Source organism: Hippocampus zosterae, chromosome 19 (genome assembly GCF_025434085.1).
Source record: "Hippocampus zosterae strain Florida chromosome 19, ASM2543408v3, whole genome shotgun sequence".
NCBI lineage: Eukaryota > Metazoa > Chordata > Actinopteri > Syngnathiformes > Syngnathidae > Hippocampus > Hippocampus zosterae.
The window spans coordinates 3075981-3094863 of record NC_067469.1 but is presented as its reverse complement, the minus strand read 5'-3'; the positions used below and the strand labels follow the sequence as shown (position 1 = coordinate 3094863).

General features: G+C 44.5%; 1 protein-coding gene across 3 annotated transcripts in view; it reads left to right on the top strand.

The window, feature by feature from the left end:
* Positions 1-18883, top strand: part of lama2 (laminin, alpha 2) — an 89943-nt gene that overhangs the window by 1346 nt on the left and 69714 nt on the right. For all 3 annotated transcript variants that reach the window (XM_052052492.1, XM_052052493.1, XM_052052491.1), the window contains exons 2-5: positions 13807-13977; positions 14123-14235; positions 17993-18044; positions 18417-18607. In XM_052052492.1, coding sequence (XP_051908452.1) covers positions 13807-13977; positions 14123-14235; positions 17993-18044; positions 18417-18607 — 527 coding nt within the window. The remainder of the gene's footprint in view (positions 1-13806; positions 13978-14122; positions 14236-17992; positions 18045-18416; positions 18608-18883) is intronic.

The window sequence follows — 18883 nt, the reverse complement described above, 5'->3', positions numbered from 1 at the left end:
AGTCGGTATACTGTACAGCTATTGATTGATCAATACAATGGTAGGCTCACCCCCAGAGCCTTAACATAGAATGAGGAGAATGTGATAAATGACATTGTGCCAAAGACATGGATCACTGGAGTGTTAACAAATGTGTGTGTGTGTGTGTGTGTGTGTGTTTGTGGATTATACTACTCCTGTGGGTTCTAAATTTAAACGGGTGTTAACTCTGGAAATATGTGCCATACTTCCTGTCAATATTGGGGACTGAGGAGCCAAGGTAAAAAAAAAAAAAACAATTGGACGTACCGTTGTTTGTGACAGCTATTGTCACATGTTAATATTCAATTGGGCGTTTTCCCTTTGGGCCTGCGCCCCCCCCCCCCCCAAAAAAAAAACAGCACATCCTTTGCAGACCAAAATCTAGGTCTTTTTTTTTTTTTTTTTGTGCGTGCACACACCCCTGTTAGCTGGTTTGTTGTCAGAGCTGCACTGATCATGCTCAAGAGAAAATCAATAGTTAATTCTTCCAGGGACACAATCACTGCTCTGCCCACCTCGACTTTGCTTTAGTTAGACAGAGAGAAGGCGGCCATGAGTTGATGAATTAGTAAGCGTGCCTGTGTGTGCGTGTGTGTTGACAGAAGCGCCTGCATCCGTACTGTTTACTAACACAACACAAATACATGTACAATTGGAAAACAGACTTTTGGAAAATAATAGCAGCCTTCCACTGAAGTCGGCACTCATTCGTTAATTTAGGCCGCATCTAAAACAAACTCCCATGAGGGTTGAGTCTGCACCGCCGCGTTAGTAGTGGAATCTCATACAAGGAATTGAAGTCTATTTAATCTATGCACGGTCAGGAAATGCAACCAAAAAATGGCCTCATTTAAACTTATTGCCCCCCCCCCCCCCACTGCACTTGTTTCATATCCGTTATTTCCTTAAACTGTGGCCATCAATCTGATTGCCGATGTGTCACTGGAATGCATCATCTGAATAAAACGAACACATCATTTTTCTCACCAAGACCCCCCCCCCCCCCCGCCAAAAAAAAAACCTTTTGATGCTCTCACAGGAAAAGAGCATCTTGTTGTCTTGTTGCTCTTCACCTGGAGTGTGCGGGTAGCTCAGCCTATAGTCCTCTTTTTCCAAACACCCGACGGCTAGTTCAATACGAGCACCTCTGATGACTCTTGTTTGAGAGTCAGCTCGGTTTTTAAATTGATTGTACGTTTTTTTCTTTCCTTTTCCAGATTGTATCGCCGCAAATGCTGATTATTTATCATATTTAGAGCTCCTATACCCGGATCTCGGTGGTTCCACAGTATGCTTGATAAAGGGTTTGAACTATTTTAGCTAAAATGAAAGGGGAAAATGCAAACTATCAATTTGACCTTTCCATATTTCGAGTTACTGAGAGCTAATAACGACACGTTTGAGATCCTCTCGTTAAAGGTGGGCTTGCGGTTTTTAGACTTTAGGGATTAGATTGCTTGACCTTGTGGCTAGCAACACAGAAGGCCCGACAACAGATGGACGCCCGTTGACCCTTGGCCACATACTCGCACATGCAGGCAGCAGCTGCAAACCCCCTCCTTCCTTCTACTTTCCTCCATGTTGTCCCCCCCCCCCCCTCTCTGATCTGTCTACATGCTTGTATTTTGCCAAGGAGCTTCCTGGGGTAACACATGGTGTCAATAATGCCCCCCCCCCCCCTACTCACACACACACACTCACTTTCCCCTCCTCCGCTGCAGACAATTTCACATCCTGTCTTGCCTCCAACTTTCTTGACTGAGCCTCTCTCTCCATTCGTTCCTCGCTCCCCCTGATGCACCTCGTCGGTGTATCCTTTTACTGACAAATAGCATTTGTACATGCTTTATGAAATCCGGATGGACTACAACTTTATATATAAAAAAAAAAACACATCAAACATGTTACACGGATGGATTTGGGGACCATTTTCACATCCCCACTCATCAAAAGCTTTCTGCACTTTTGTGTTTGTACCATTTCATCAATTCGCCCCTTTTTACCGGCCCCCCGCTCCCTCCACTACACTACTCATCTCTTTCTCCTCCTGCTCGCCAGCTTCCCTTTCATCTTGGAGTTTGAATATGGCTCACAACCTCTGCAGCCATCGCCCTAGATCTATGTTTGGCATCACTTTCTTTGTCTCCGTGCTCTTTCGCTCTTGGTTTATGGAGGTGCTGCTGGTTTGTTCCAGTTGAAAACCTTCTGATCCACACTGAGGACACCGAGCCCAAGATGTGTTTTTTTTTTACAGGGAAAAGAAAGTGTCTGACACAGGTGGTTGAAAGAAAGCTTTAAAGTGAGATCCCAAGATCCCTTTAGTTTTTAGTAGTTGGTCTATATTTCAATTAATTTTTTTATTTTCAAGGATTGGTTGTTTCTGGCCAAGATCATGTAAAGACACTACGGAATGCTAAGAGATGATTTTAGAAAAATAAATGAGCATTTTCCCTCCCTTGCATTCGAAACATTCAACATCTTTTTGAATGTCTTCCCAGAAGATCGGAAGCTGTTCCTGGGCTTTCCACTTCCTGCATATGGAATTGCGACATTTTCGGATTTTTGACAAAAAATTCCCAATTACATTCTGGCTTACGTTTCTCTCAATTTGAAATGCGTCTGCTTTGTGTTAGAAGTCGCGCACGGCTTCCCGGCAGCTGGTTTTCGTGCTTGCTGTCATATTGCGATTCTCTCCCACGCATATTTGTTCAACACATGGTCGCAGCATGGTTTTCGGCGTATTGGTATCACGGGAAGCGATTCCCAGAGAATGTCTTGGAAGGTTTGTTGTTGCATCTGTTGGTATGCTGCGTGCCCTGCTGTGATGATTTTTTTTCTTCCTCTCCCATAACCTTCAATATTAAGTTGACCTCTAACCTCTCACATTCGTGATCTTTGACCCTCTTGAACCACCCTCCTTTGTCTCGGGTTATCATAACCTTAGCCTGCTGTGTGGTCCTAGTCTAAATCCCCAAATTCCTCCGCAGACAAAAACAAAGAGGGTTTGACTCGATCGATGCTCTGTCCAAGTGTGTTCCGGTCTACCAACAATTCTTGAGAAAATCGTTTGATTGCATTAATTGCTTCAAATACTGTTTCGCATCTATGCGGAGAAATATTATATGAAGGGTATGCTAATTTTTGCCATTTTCCATTTGTTTGTGTTTTTACATGATTCAATTGGAACACAAAGAAGTGATTTTTGTGGGTTAATGGTGCAGATAGTTTAGCCTCAGTGTTTGAGTGTGCACGCAGAAAACCGAAGTGTGAAATTTTGATCGAGTCAATAAAATAAAATAAATTAAAATCAGCTTCACATGTACTGTTTAGCATGAGCGTGCGCAAGTTGACAGGACTCCGGCTGTAGAGCTCAGGCCATGCAATGACTTCAATCTTTATTCGAATGACTTACCAAGTACATTGCGGTACATGGGTGACTTTGAATTAAAATTAAATACATATCTATAAACATACAAATCACGGTGGGCTTTGTTTGAAAAGCGACCAACTGAATCAAAGAATTCCGATGTCTATCTCTAACCGGCGCATACGTATGCAGTGCACATCGGCGCTCTGCAGCTCAGCTCGCTTGGTAGAAATGAACGCACGCGCTCGCGCACGTACGCACACAAAAAGAGACAGCAAACAGAAAAGCCATTATTTTCTTGCTGAATGTTTGTGTGATTCCGCTGATAAAGCATCAGAGAGAATAAGAGTCTATCAGAATGGCCAGGTTGGTTTTAATGCATTCATACTTGTGTGTGTGTGTGTGTGTGTACACAAACAACTAAGACAGAGAAAAATAATGCAAGAAGAGGTAAGGTGGAAAGAAATAAAAAGTTTCTGCACATATTTTGATTTTCCATTACACCCGTGGCTTTTTCTCAGCGATACGGCGTGTATGGATGAGCGGGAGAGGTCTGCATTCACAAGTTCACATTTCCATTAAGTTTTTCTATTTCCATTATTGCGGTCCAAGGCAAACCCACGGAGAGGCTAACGCAGAGCAAATGTTCACGTTTGACAAAAGATGAAAAATGGGAAAATGTGTGTTGTGTGTGTGTGTGTGTGCCCGTGCGCAGGGATTTTGCAGTCCTAGACTGGCCCGCTGCTGGAAATCAGGGTGTTGATGTGCGCCAGGTTGGGAGTTAGTCACATTCCGGACCCAATGAGTATTTGACTTGGTAGCCATGTTTTGCTTTATTAATGATTATCTGGACGGTTGACCTTAAGCGGAAAAACTCCTCGGCCAGCAATGCACAATAACTTCCGAGAATCCTTTGGTTTGAAGTCTAGCGAGAACGCTCGAAGGACAGGATGTAATATCAGTGAGTTATTTGGATGTTTCTCTTCTCGCTGACCTTGTTTGGATCTGCGGGGGATAGCCGACCTAAGCGTTCAGCCCTGCCCGAAGCTATGACGGTGGGTGGTCCTTCAGCGCATTTATATGCTTTGAGACACCCACTCCTCCGTTCGAGCGAACCAACGTGCCCATTGTTTTGTGAGAGACGCGATGAAGAAAGGCCCTTTGTTGCTTTGCTTGCTCCGCCCTTGATCGGGAGATGCTTGTTTGTATTGGCTAATTCCGTTGAAAAGAGCCAAAGCCTCATGAAATCCACAATCAAACTCAACAATCTCCTCTTGACGAAGGGAAGAATCAATGAAGATGACTAAGAATGCAGCCACTGTCCCTTTAGTCACAAGGTTTTCGTCTCAGGGTTTTAGTTTTTTAACGCGAAATGGGCAGTTAGCTTGTAACACGTTAGCAACAAGTGCTAACATGTAAAACCCGATTGGGCTTGCTGTAGCTCGGATTCATCGGTGACATCATGAAACAAGGACCCTGTTCCAAATGAGCAGACCATAAGGATTCCCCCAGCAGATCTTGAAAGCTCCGACTTATCCGGGTTTTGTGGATGCTTGATAGCAAGATGGCGGAGCAAATAACATCGGACCCCCTGGGAAATATCTTTGGGGGTGCGGGGGGGGGGGGGTATACTCTGAGCTTCAAATTAAGTTCCGCGCACAGGTATTAAAACAGCGCCGCTGTGACGTTAATGTCAGCACTATCCCCGTATGCTAACTTTTTGGAGTTGTGCTTGAGCGCTTTGTTAACGCGTGGCGAAACGACCCGCTCTGAGCAGGGAAACCGTCCTTGCCAGCGCAAAAACATCTTCCCACAGTTGGACCCGCTCGTCCATCACCAATACAAACCGTCGGCCAAAGCCGAATGCAAATTTGGATGGAAAAACATATCGGGGCCTTGCGTAAGCTAATGAAAATAATGTCACGGGGATAGCGCTTGGGAATCATTGCTGAAGGCGCTTCAAGAAAATATGATTGTCTTCGCCGGGCAGTGTATTTTGTCTAAAGTAGCGTGCGGTAGGCGAACATTTCATCACTATTTCACGACAGACATGTCTCTGCTGTGCGTCATCATCAGCCTCTGCGGACCGAAAGTAATCAAACTATGTTGTACGCTGTGCTTCGCTGTACCGCCGTAGACTATTTTTCTGTGCTGCTGGGTACACGTCCACATTTCGAGCATTTTCTTATATTGCAAACACCTTCCAGGGATTGAGGTTCTTTTTGAATGACTTGACAAGACGGAGTGTGTTGTAATCGAGGATCCAGATTTCATCTACTGGCTTGGGCAGTGCTCACTGTTACCCCCTCACCCCCCCAAAAAAAGGCTCCCTTGTTTACTTGTGTGTGTTTGTGTGTGTATGTGTGTGGGGCGGGGGGCTGGCGGGGGGCTTTCCTTGCTGAGGCAGCATGTCTTCGCCCGTGGTCGGCTCACGGTCCAAGCTGGTGATGCATGGAGGAATCAGTGTTTCAGTAATGAGCAGAATAAGCCTCCGTCGGCTGTTTACCTCTTTCACTTTTTGTCCGAAAATAGATTCACAGAGGCGCCGGAGAAAATCTCTCCGTTTTCCTTCATTCTCAATACACGGCAACAGGTTTATCTTTTTTTTTTTTTTTTACATTGCAACAACCTCTTCCGGTTCCATCTCAAACCAAGCGTCCCGTTTCACATTTGTCTCATTTCTCTGACCTCATTTGTTATACTTTTTCGATTGTATTATTTTTTTTTCCCCTCTTGACCCCCCCATTTGGCTCTCTCCCTTTTCTTCCCTCCTCCCCTGCCCATCGGGCCTCATTCATAACCTGTACCCATTACCCACCAAGCTATTAGGTTTTGCTAACAGTGATATCCATTGGCTGAAAATCAATGTCTATCCAGGGAGCAGTTTGTCCGTAGTGCCACTTTAATGAATGCTCTGTGCTCCGCTACACACGTGCACAAACACACTCGCGTTCACACAGGAGTGCATGCGGTGCAAGCGTACACGCGCCCGTGCACGCAAATGAGCGTAACTTCAGTGGAAACGTGTCCGAACCGTCTTGTTCTGATAACGGTCATGTGGAAACACCCTGAATGGTGTGTCCTGATCTTCGGAATATGTGATTTGACAAGAAAAAAAAAGCATCCTGTAAAACTCAAATGCATTAAATATCACTTATTTAATCATCATATATCATCGTAGTCATAAATATATTCGTGTCAAACACACATCTCCGCTGCAGTCAATAGCGTGAACATTTCCCCTTAGCAGAGGTGTAGTCATCAGCGCAGCCCAAAATCAACGAGTCAGCATTCTGTGCAGTCCAGCTCTGTCCTGATCAATAAGCCATCCTTTCATCCTGTGTGAGAGCCCAGCATTAAAAGCATTGAACCGAGACATCACTTGAACTGATTGTTGTAACTTAAATATGTAATAATGGTAAAGTCGTTTGCTATCGGGGGAATACCATTTCCGTTGCAGCTTCGGCGACCTCACTTCACTTATTTTTCCCTTCTATAATCTCGTTAGCTTTAGCTAATGAACGCGCAGCGGTGCATGCGTATAATTCCACCCACCGCAAGTGTGTCAACAGGTTTCACCGGGACCGGATGTCCAAACTCTGTTTTTGATGAACGTCTGAACATCTCCCCCCCCCCCCACCCCCATTCATTCTGGCCTGAAATGATTGAATCTCATGCTCAAATTGTTGGCTGACATCTGTTAACAGGCCGCGAAGTGCTTAAGTTACTTCGCCGCTCCTCCGCTTGCAGACGGCAGGGCGCTAACAGAGACTGATTGCGATGCGAGCGTCCATAAGTCTTCCCGAGATTGTTGCATACTCTCGAGAACGACTTTCTTTCGGCTGAGAGATTGAATTTGTGTGGCTGGCCTGTCAATATTCTTCGTGATTACTGGCTCTCCCTCCGTGCGCATACTTTACTGATTGTACCCTATGGACACTGCCACTCAATTCGTTAGTCCTTGGAGTACTTTTTTTTTTTTTTGTGTCAGTCATTGTTCAAGTGAGTCGGGAATAGAGAGGAGTACAGCACAAAAATGAAACCGGGGCTGAGTTGAAAATGGGAAATAAGAACGGAATAAGAAATAATAAAACCCAGAAGACAACAATAAACGCGATTAATGTTTGCTTGCCTGTTTGTTCAGTTCAATCTCCTCGGTAAACTCCTTCCTGCACGAAACTCGTGCACGTCCATCTGGATTTCCAATTACCCAGAATCCCTTGTGTCCGCACTGGCCTCATCGAATAAATGATGTTATTTCCTGGCCTGTCTAATCGTATGTGTACTCGGTTCGTATGAGCTTGTGCGCACACTCATCTCCAAAAAACTGAAATGGAACACTTGACATTTTAAAGCCACAAGTCAGTCCGTAGCCACTCGCGTACTCGCCGTATCTCGCCAATGTACTTATGTCATGCCTCGGCAAAGCGTCCTTAAAAAATAAGACAAACACGATATAATAATATAAAATAATCTCCATAAAACTACACTGTCAAAAGTGTAATTTCAAAATTCCGACGACTCTCGCAAAGGCTTTCGATGTGGCGCCGCGCCGAGAGACGCTTTGTCATACCATGCTAACGCCGCCGCCATCTCTCAATGCTACAAAAGTCGTATGAGCTTCAAGTACCCTTGGAGAGACTCAACCGCCGCAAGGTCAAGATGCGTCTGTCGTCGTGGAATCTGACTACATCTCCAAGCGAGACTTTTCACTCAAAAGCTGGAGTAATCAGCAGCGCCAGGGACCGTGAGTGCCGCGCTCATGATAAATGCCAAAAGTGATATCGTCGCTCCTGCCTATGCCGCGTGTGTGTTGGATTATTGTGGTCGTAGCTACGAGATGAGATTCTTCACCCGGGAATAAATCTCCGCTGGGCCCAGAGATCAAAGTTGCTCTCGTGTAAATCTGCTCAATGGCATGTTTTCATTACCGAGCCCAACATATTCCCCCGCATACCCCCCCCCCCCCAGACAGTGTATTTGTTTGTGTTTATATGTGTGTCGCAGCCTTGGCTGATGACTGGGTGAGTGCATCGCAAGGCTAGCCCAGATGAGTTCCGAACTTAAATCATACATGTGTAGTTCAGAGGTGCTTGGAGATGATTTAACAATGTCCTCATCACTGCCTCATCAGGTATGATGTGTGTGCGCGTGGCCCCCCCCCCCCCCCCACGCCCCCACGGCGCGCGCAACAGAGGGACCAGTCGTAACACGGCTTGATAGATTTACTACAAGCTGTCCTGCCCTGGCTTAAATCACTCCAACCACTTATCCAGGAGTAATTGCACATAAAGATTCTTGCTCCACTTCAATTTTTTTTTTTTTAAAGAGCCAAGCGGATTTTTTTTTTCATTAAAAGTTCACATGGTACATTTTCAACGATGAAAGAATGTAGGTGTTTGATTGACTGCCTGTCCGATTTGTGACTTTCCAATTTTGATGTCTGCGCCTGGCTTTATGCTGCGGCTTTTTTTTGGTCTGCAACATGAATTTAATTGCTGGGAGAACCACAGGGCAACCCCCCCCCCCCCCCCGCATGTCTTTTTGTGAAAGGAGGTTTGGGGGGGGGGGGGATTACCAGTGTATAACTCGGTGGTTTTCCTGTTTAGTCTGACTTTATGACCGTCTGGAAGAGGACATCATTTGCTAAGATCAGTCCCACCACAAACACACAAAACGAGAGATCACGTGTGGAAGAAGAAACTCGCAAACACACTCACCCACCCCCACACAAACACACGTCACCTGCACGCCATTTTTTTTTTCAACATTTGTAAATTCTCAAGAGGCGTTTCAGAAGTATATCAGATGTTGACGTTTGCTGTCCTTTATAAAGGTACTTGAATTTATATGACGTCGCTACTGTGGCAATCAGATATAAAATAGTCACGGGGGGGGGGGTATTGGCAGATGTTGTGGTGCCATTGTGAGTCAATGGCATGAAGTCTAATTGGAAAAAAAGGAGGGGAGTGGGTTGAGGAAATAGCCTGACCTTTTCTGATCCGTCCGCGGTCGTTCCTCCTGTCTTTCACATGCGCTCTCTGCCTTTTATTTTGTTTGTTGAATAAATGATTCACGACAGTATTTCTACAAAGGGGCGGCTGTTTGCTCTGGGTTTTCATTTCAAAGCTTCATTCCAAACTTGGATGAGATGTCAAGGCAGGAAGTCCGAGTGAGAGGAGGATGTTGACTTAGTTTTCGTTTCTCCTCAAACCTTTGGAGCAGGAGGGGGGTGGGGGGGAGTGACCACCAGACAGTAGAACAAGAGACAGTGAAGGCGAAACTATCGTATATTTTGTTTTCAATACACATTGGTGGTACTGAATATTGTGCTTCTTTGTGTAATTGAGTGATCCACAGTTATTTTAATTAATACCGAAAGTGACTCAACAGCGCCCCGTGTGGCACCCACGTCCAAGCCGCAGCTTCGGGAGTAAATTGCATTGTGGTCCAGCTTGATTAACAATTCAGCAATGAACAATTCAATATGAATCTTTCACTTGATTTTTTTTCTTGCTGTTGATGTTATTTTTTCATAATCGTACTTGATTGTATTGTCGCGAGCCTCGCAGTTCGCCGTGGCCGCCTTGAGCAATGGTCACGTTATTGTCCTAGTGGGCACAGTCAGCAGCCTTTCACATCAATTGCTTTTTGATATTCCTTTTCGCTCATAGATTTCCACCAACGTAATTGAAAAATAGCCGGTGAAATGTCCTTTATTCATTTATTTATTTTTAAATTGAGGCCTTTATCTCCCCCCAACCCCCGCGCAAACCTTAGATCATGACTCTAATCTGATCGTACCAGATGTTCTACCACTGTATTTGTCCCTTAATACACCCCATGAATAAAAGATGAAAAGCTGGGTGAAAAAAATATCTAAATAAATAAAAGAAATAAATAAAGGCAGCAGTGATGCGCAGTATTAATGAGTCCTGCTGTGTTCAGTTGGCTGCAGGGATTTAATGAAGCGACTGGATGTTTTCTATTGCGAAAGCAGCTTGTGAGCCTCAGATACAATCTGATCTCGTGGTTTCTCATGCTAATTTATGTGCATCTGCCGGGTGGGGTCTATTCTGATTCAAAACATGACTGTATTTACATTTTAGGTCCTGCTTGTACTTCATTTTTAAACATTACTATACTACTTAGGGTCTTGATATGATTGCTTTGAGATTGAATTCCTCTTTCAAATTGAGTTTTTTGTTTAAAGGTAAGCTCTTGTGTTTAGGCCATAAGCGATTTCCTTCACCTTTTACTCACTGACGGGTCAGCCTCAACCGGTCGAATTTGATACAGTGAAAATGTGTGGCTCTGCGCGTGCTCGCCTCTGGAAATTCTTGCCATTGCAATTATCAGGTCCTGCAGTCCTGTGGTCAGGCAGAACATTCAGAAAAATAAAATCTATGGTCATGGTTTTTGGTTCACACCTTTTCGGGCCTTACGAATAAATGTGGCTGAGGAAATCACCAAGCAAAGCATCCATTCATTCATTTCCTAGAGGTGAACAATTAGCGGTGACAACCGTCTTGCATTTTATCGGCCAACATTAAATCTATTGTCAAGCAATTATAACCAACATTTCAGTCACCATAGAAACGAGATAGTGGCCACATCAATCCTTGGAGCTCATGTAAATGGCCCGGCCAGCACCTCCTCCTCAACCTTCAGATGTTTGCATTCATCTGAATTGCTCTCCAGTCTGGTTAAGATCCCATCCGAATGAATTGGACATTTGCATTCCGGCATTGCTCCTCTGAGTAACGTCGAGGTTTGAAGTGAACGCGAGAAAAGGATATTATGATATGCAGAGATCAGAGAGGTCAGGTTGGTGATTATCTCGAGCTCTGGAGTCTCTAGAAGTCTCCAAGATCATCACCAAAAGCGAGGTTTGTTGCGTTCATGTATTTCTTTTATTTTTTTTTAAATCCACTACAGTGAAATTGGAGTTTTCTATTTTACTTTCTCCCCGAGAGTTCTTTGTCCATAAAGTGAATTGACTTGGACCGATCCCTTAGTTGCTCCTCAGCATTTTCCATCTCTGGCTTGATGCTTGCGCACAACTTTACATGCAGATGAATTCGCATCCTCCATATAGTGTGAGTATCGAGGACGATAGTAGTCTCATCCCTCACTCCTCTCCCAGCCTTGACCCTTTTTCAACAACCCCATCGTTCTCTGAGAATCCTTCTATCCATCCCGGCATCTTCATCAATCTCTCCGTGTTTTTCCCCCCGGCCTGTAACGCTGAAGTGCACAGGGTTGGAGGGAAAGACGGAGAGGGAGGTGCACGGAGAGACGATCCCGTCCTTTCCAACCTCCTTTTGATTCCATCACGCTTACATCTTCGCCTCAAAACTCAACAATACCACATCCATCACGCGCACGCATACGGGCAGCGTGCGCACGATATGAAGACTCATTTCCTCGCCTGACAGAAAAGGCAAACGCTCTTTCCTTGCACAATGTAATAAAGAAACCGTGGGGACATTTTCTTCTTTAATGTAGATTGATCTCCATCTTGTTTTAGTGACTGTATTGATCAAGTGGCGTGAGTCACTAATTTCTCCCCCCGACCTTTCTTGAGCCGAGGCACATATTTTGCACTGTGCAAGCGGGTGGCAAAAGTGTTTTCACAGATTAATTTTGGCCCCTCTGCCATCTGGTGAAAGAGCATTTTATTGTTCCGCCTGTCACTGGACGTCATGCGGATGGATTGACTTGAACTTTTTTTTTTAACGTCATGAACCTTTACGGTGACATCATCATCCTTCCTTGAGCCTCGCAAAATTGTGCAGACGCATCCTATCAAACCCGTCTAATCCCCTAGATCTAGGTGATAGTATGATACTATCGCCTGTAATATGGTAACAAAAAAAAAAAAAATTCGATCTTGTACGTGTATTTGAGTCAATGTCAGAAGCTTTTAGTTGGCAATCAGCTCAACAGACAAACAGGTTCCCTGGTAGGATTTCCCAACCCAAACAAGTAATAAAGCAACACCGGGGGTCTTTGATATTTTTTTTTTTTAGGGCAGGCAGACAAGAAGGATTTGCGAAGAACCTGAAGGCAAAATGTCATTGTGCGCCTGACATTCACCGGGTTTGAAATCCGATCCCTGTCTCCAATGTGTTGCCACCTTTTTGTTTAACGTGAAAAGGGAGCCGAGATAAGTTTTACCCATGAGAGCAAAATGGAACATTCACGGCAGGTTGCTATGGCAGCCTCTGCAGACAGAAACCCAGAAGAATCTTTCGGAAAAGTTGATTGAAAAGATCATGATCAGACCCCGGCTTGTGTCCCGGTAGCATTGGATCCCAAATCGCTCCTCTCGATTCAGAACCATCTCGAGGGTCTCTCTGCTACCTCCATGGTGTCCTTCGTTTGTGTAAAAATTCGATTATGCAGCATCTTTGGTCATGAACTGACAAATAAAAAAAAAGGTTGCATTGACGAGATCAAGTGGCGGCCCGGTAGTCCAGTGGTTAGCACGTCGGCTTCACAGTGCAGAGGTACCGGGTTCGATTCCAGCTCCGGCCTCCCTGTGTGGAGTTTGCATGTTCTCCCCGGGCCTGCGTGGGTTTTCTCCGGGTGCTCCAGTTTCCTCCCACATTCCAAAAACGTGCATGGCAGGCTGATTGGACGCTCTAAATTGTCCCTAGGTGTGAGTGTGAGTGTGAGTGCGAATGGTTGTTCGTTTCTGTGTGCCCTGCGATTGGCTGGCAACCGATTCAGGGTGTCCCCCGCCTACTGCCCGAAGACAGCTGGGATAGGCTCCAGCACCCCCCGCGACCCTAGTGAGGATCAAGCGGCTCGGAAGATGAATGAATGAATGACGAGATCAAACAGATTTTAAAGGCCGTTAAAATAATTGATGACAAAATCTTCTAAGCACACCCCAGCCGTCCAGATGCGATCGATTCAATTCGCTGGGAATGAAATTGAAATGGATGAATGGAAATAGTCACACGCACTCTAGTTATATTTTTAGACCCCGGTCATTACCGATTGTTGTTCTTTCATATTTGACATCAACAGCAGCACAACAGAGCTACATGGAGAACGATTTTTGTGTGAGAATATGTACATTTAGAAGCGATCATTTGGACGTCTGGAATGTTCTTCACAGCGCAACAGTGTCGACATCTGCTCCAACAGCTGTGCGCATCTGGACACACACAGAGACACTCGCACCCCTTTCCTCCATTCGCGGTTCACACGTTCCCTCAGTTTAAATTGAATTAAGTGATTTATCCTTAGTTGGAGTTGAAAAAAAAAACAAGTATGCGACTCCATTGTTTTCCAGGGAAATTCTTCTGATCACATTCTGTGTTGTTTTCAGTACCTGTCACGATTCCTCACTTGTCGTATGAACTGTAATGTTCTTCTTCTCTCTCTTTTTTTTTTTTAAATCCCAGGTTTATTCCCGGCGGTTTTGAACTTGGCTTCCATGGCGGATATTTCAACCAACGCTACATGTGGTCTATCTGGTCCAGAGATGTTCTGTAAACTAGTAGAGCACGTACCAGGTCAGCCTGTAACAAACGCACAATGTCGAATCTGCAATCAGAACAGTGCGAAACCACTCGGTAAGAGAGAGTCTCACTCACACACGCACTTCCAAAGTATTCAACCTAGCTGACGATAAAATTGGTCACTAATTCATCACTGTAGATGTGACTTGTTGAAAGGAAATTTGTGGAGGATGACTGCCACATCTCTCTCTATCTACAGAGCGTCACCCCATCGAATACGCCATCGACGGGACGAACCGTTGGTGGCAAAGTCCCTCCATCAAGAATGGAATGGAGTACCACTATGTGACTATCACACTGGACTTGAAACAGGTAGCAAACAAGCTAGCTTTGATAGCACAAGATTCATCCCGTTCGGGTTATCTTCAAAACGGCTAACGCGGGTTCTAAAATCAGGTCACGGGGGCTCCCAGTTGGCGACCCATCCTGTGCAGTGACCCTTCGTCTCCTCCTTTGTCCCCAGTCAAGCTTCCATAGAGCGCCACAGAGAACCGATTGAAAATTGATTATAACAGTTGACTGCGGGCTTGGCAGTTGACGGCAATCATCATCTTGCTCCATTTGCCGTGCGCGCATTCTTGAAAAGCTTTTTAATGCGAGAGGCATTCTTTCTTGGCGACGGTGCCAGCGCTCTTATTTTTCCAATGACATCTTTTCCAGAGTAACGAGCGATGCTCGAGACCTTGCTCCTGGAGCGTCGCCGGCAAATGTGCGCCGGATGTTGTTAATTTAGATGGCGGTGTGATACCCACATTTTAATATCGTGTACAGCTTGTTTTGCACTCGGGTAGCGCTTGTAAAATGTTAATTAAAATATTGTTCCTGATAAACGCACGGGTCTCAGTTTTCAGCAAACCGACAGAATCTTAAGATTAAGAAAACCTTTATTAGTCTCGCAATGGAGAAATTCCAGATTCACAGCAGCAAAGTTATGAAAGGAAGAAGTAGAACAACAAAAAAATAGGAGCTGCTGGAAAGGCAGCCACTCTCGCGGCGCCATTTTGAAGTCAAAAATAACAAAAATAACACAAGACAACACATAGGACAGAGACAGTCGTGCAATCTTCACCACTTTTCTGCATACACTTTGTTGTCTGAAGCAGTTATAGATAAAAGAGGAGAGGATCAAAGTGTCCTTTCACCAGTGGATCAGAGACATCATGCTGAAAATTGTGCACACGTCTGCTACAAGCAAAGTTTTGAAAGCAAACACGAAGCTGTAGCGTCCATTGACGAAAAGAGATTAGTTCACTTCTCCTGTCCCACATAATCCGCTTCAAACTCCAAGCCGCGACTCCCAGCTCCAAATCCGCATCGGCACTCTGCGCCAACGCTCCTTTCTTCTCATCGTCGGCTCCTCAAGACTTCCATCCATCCAGCCGCAGACCGTTCAACAGCACCGATCTCTCCGCTGAACAAAGCGGGGCTGTGAAAAATGCTGCCCATTACAGCATTATCTTGAGCCCTAAACATTGCATCATCAAAGAGCGCAAGCCATTTATCAACGCTTGAGACCGGTCATTTATTTGTAAAAAAAAAATATTGAGATTGAGCAGAGTGAAAACAAATTTGACGACAACCGTCCTTGTGCTTTTATAAGACTTTGCTTCAAGCGCGGTGCAGCAAGGCATGACTCTTTCTTTGACAGTGTAGCATTAGCATATGTATATATAGTATAGGCGGGCCGTTTCACAATTCAGGTAAATTGCCGTTATTAAAGAAATGATAGCTTGATGAATGTGGCCGAACGATACATGGGCCGCACTGATTCGGGGGAGGCGGGAGCAAAAGATTTCAGAGCGATTGGGAACCTGACAGCAGCTGTCCGTCAAAGCACTTTTAATATCGACGTTTCCTGAAGACCATAAGCACATACCCATGCACACAAAATGCTATCTTTGAGTGTATAAAACTTATTAAGGGTTGTTTTTCCCTCCACGGGGACTTTGCCTAAAATTGAGGGTTGTATAAAAAAGCATGAAACTTGATGGGGAATACGTTGCAAAAGCAAAAAAAGTGCGAGATTGCAGCATCTGTTGTCCTGCGCAAGACGATTTCAAAGCTTAAGGCCAAAAACATCGACCGAGCTCGCCAAGTCGCCCATACCTTTTTTATTCTTATTTTTTAATATGCCTTTAAGTGTATGCACGGCACACATAGCCGCATATGTTCACGGAACATTTCCCTTTTGTAATGTTTTATCCAGAGGGATCGATCTCTCTCTGTCTTGCTCTTCTGCAGGCTCTTCATTACTAAAGCAGACGTGGAAAACACTCATAAAAAACAGTTTCCATTTCGTATTTCTTTATTTTCTTTTCATACAGAGAGTCCCATTTTAATATGCTTTTTCGACGCGCTGTTATGCAAAGTACGGCAGCATTGAAAATGCGCAAAAACAGGGCAGCAACACAACTCCGCAGTGAATATCTGCTACTTTCTCGCCGACAAGTTTGGCGAGTACAAACATTGGATGTGTCACATGATTAAAAAGAGGGCCAAAAAAAACACTTTATGAGTCCAGTGAGATGTTAACACATTTCCAGTGACAGTAAAATTTTAGGCTGCTGTCTTGTGGCATATGCACCTGTCAGCTTGTCTCTTGTTTTTAATGTTCGCATCCCACAACTCACTTGACTGATATGACTGTTGTCATTTTCCTAATTAACTCTCACGCCTTCGCTTTGGGTCTTTTGAACAATTCATTTCAACAAGTCACATTTTTAGTAGCTTTCCAATTTTACAAGCCAACAAAACATTGTAGCATGTGTCCATCAGTGATATTTCACCACCAGCTGTTCCTCCCCAATTGTCTGTCCAAAAGATCCTGGCGACAACATGAATTCCAGTCCAGTTTAATGGCAGGAGACCCAAATCCACTGGACGCAGGCCTCAAACGGTTAGCTGGAGAAGCAAAACAAACCTTTCAAAGTCTTCATTTGGATCCGATGCGCCATTTTTGCTTGTATAAAGCGTCCGTCGTCCTTGATGAGTACTTATTTGTACTTTAACCAGTAGACTTTTGCTCTCTATTGGTAGCAAATTGTCACACAAATATCCACCCATAATCCTTGGGTGTCTTGAAAGGCGCTTATAAAATAAAATGTATTATTATTATAATTATTATGATAATGTATTTTTAAGCCGCCTGTATGTAAATGTCATGAAAATTGTTGAAAAACGTGGTCCGTCTTTGCAGTTCTCTGTACGCTGAGAAAACACTGTACCAGATAGAGTATCAATGCCTTTTTTTTCCCCCCCCCTATCCATCCAAGAGAACATTTTTAAGGTCCCCGGTCACTGATGTGAGCGCAGAGGGCCTGGCTATCAGACAATGTTCTGTTCTTGTTGGCTCAAAACATGTTTGTCCTGATGGAGGGTCAGGCCTCAAATTCTTTTGCAGGAAACTCATCCCAGTGATGACTCCCCCCCCCCCCCCCCCCCCCTCGAATCTTGTCCGTATCTGCTTTGCTACACACGCAATCGTTCTATTTGATGTGAATACACGTGAAAGTCATTCTTTTGTCGTGGCTACGAGTAACTGCGATCGGCTTACTCTGCAAAGTTCTCTTCTCACTTACACACGGACAAAGACGGTGGCTGCTTGGATCACTGCACCGGGGTGACACGGCTGCCCACATCAAACGATGACTCACGTTGACTTGAGTTTGGATTCTTGTCTATGACCCTACTTGATGGTGTTTACAAAATCCAATGAGCAGTTTCAGGGATGCCGTTCTAGAAGTGCTTTTCGGTCCTTTAACGCACCAAAGTTTTCATTTCAATGATCAGTGTGCACAATGATACTTTAATAGGATTAGGGGGGGTCCAAACCGGAACCTTCCGGTCTAGGAAGCAACATCCAACTTTCTCATCCAAGAAAGCCCCTCCAGCGCCAGTGGTCCTTAAATAAATTATTATCCTCTTAACTGAAAGAGTTTTTGCAGTATCGAAATGCCATGGATTGGCTGCTCGATAATTTCCCAAGTGAGATAAACCTGTAGTCATCCAGATGTAAACAAAATGCGGTGTTCAAACCCGTTTCACTCATTCTTCATCTTTATGTTGTCAGATTTTCCAGATAGCCTACGTGATCATTAAGGCTGCCAACTCGCCTCGCCCGGGTAAGCGTTTTCACTCCATTATTGAAGCAGCCAGCCACATTACTTTGATTTTTGGCACGCATTCCGGAGCACATACAGTATACAAGACGCTCCATAAGAAGCACAGGAAAACGTTTCAGAAAAAAACGAACAATGCATTTTTGGTCTTTTCCCATGAATAAATAAAAAAATCGCTTAAAGCTACAGTCTATCAAGCAAATGATCACATGTTGCTGTTCGGACACAAATGAGTTCAGCATGGACTTTAATTGCCTTGGGAATACAATGAAATATCATATCATATAGCCAGTGATGACAATATAGGTCATACTTTGGTCAACATGCATTTACGGATGCATTCCCTCCGCTAAAATATCTCTCTCTCCTCTGCAGGAAACTGGATTTTGGAGCGCTCGATAGATGGCGAGACCTATGAGCCGTGGCAGTTCTTCGCCCTCACAGATACAGAGTGCCTGACCAGATTCAACATGAATCCCAGGACAGGACCTCCGTCATACACCAAAGACGATGAAGTTATCTGCACATCTTTCTATTCTAAAATCCATCCTTTGGAGAACGGAGAGGTAATATTACTTTTATTTTAAGTAAAAAGGAGTGAGGAGTGAGCGTCTCGATTGTCCTTTTCACACAGCGCCTCTGTTCGCTACCAACCGAGTGCAATTGCGTGGAAGCGGTTGATAGAAATACACTTCAGCTGCGTTCCATTTCGGGGAGTTGACCGTTTTAAACCGTATTATGGCGAGGTGAATTGAACTGCATCTCTTGGTGTTAACATGGATTAACACAATATTGTTGCTGGCAGACACGTTCATTGACGTCCGTAGATGCTTTGTATTGAC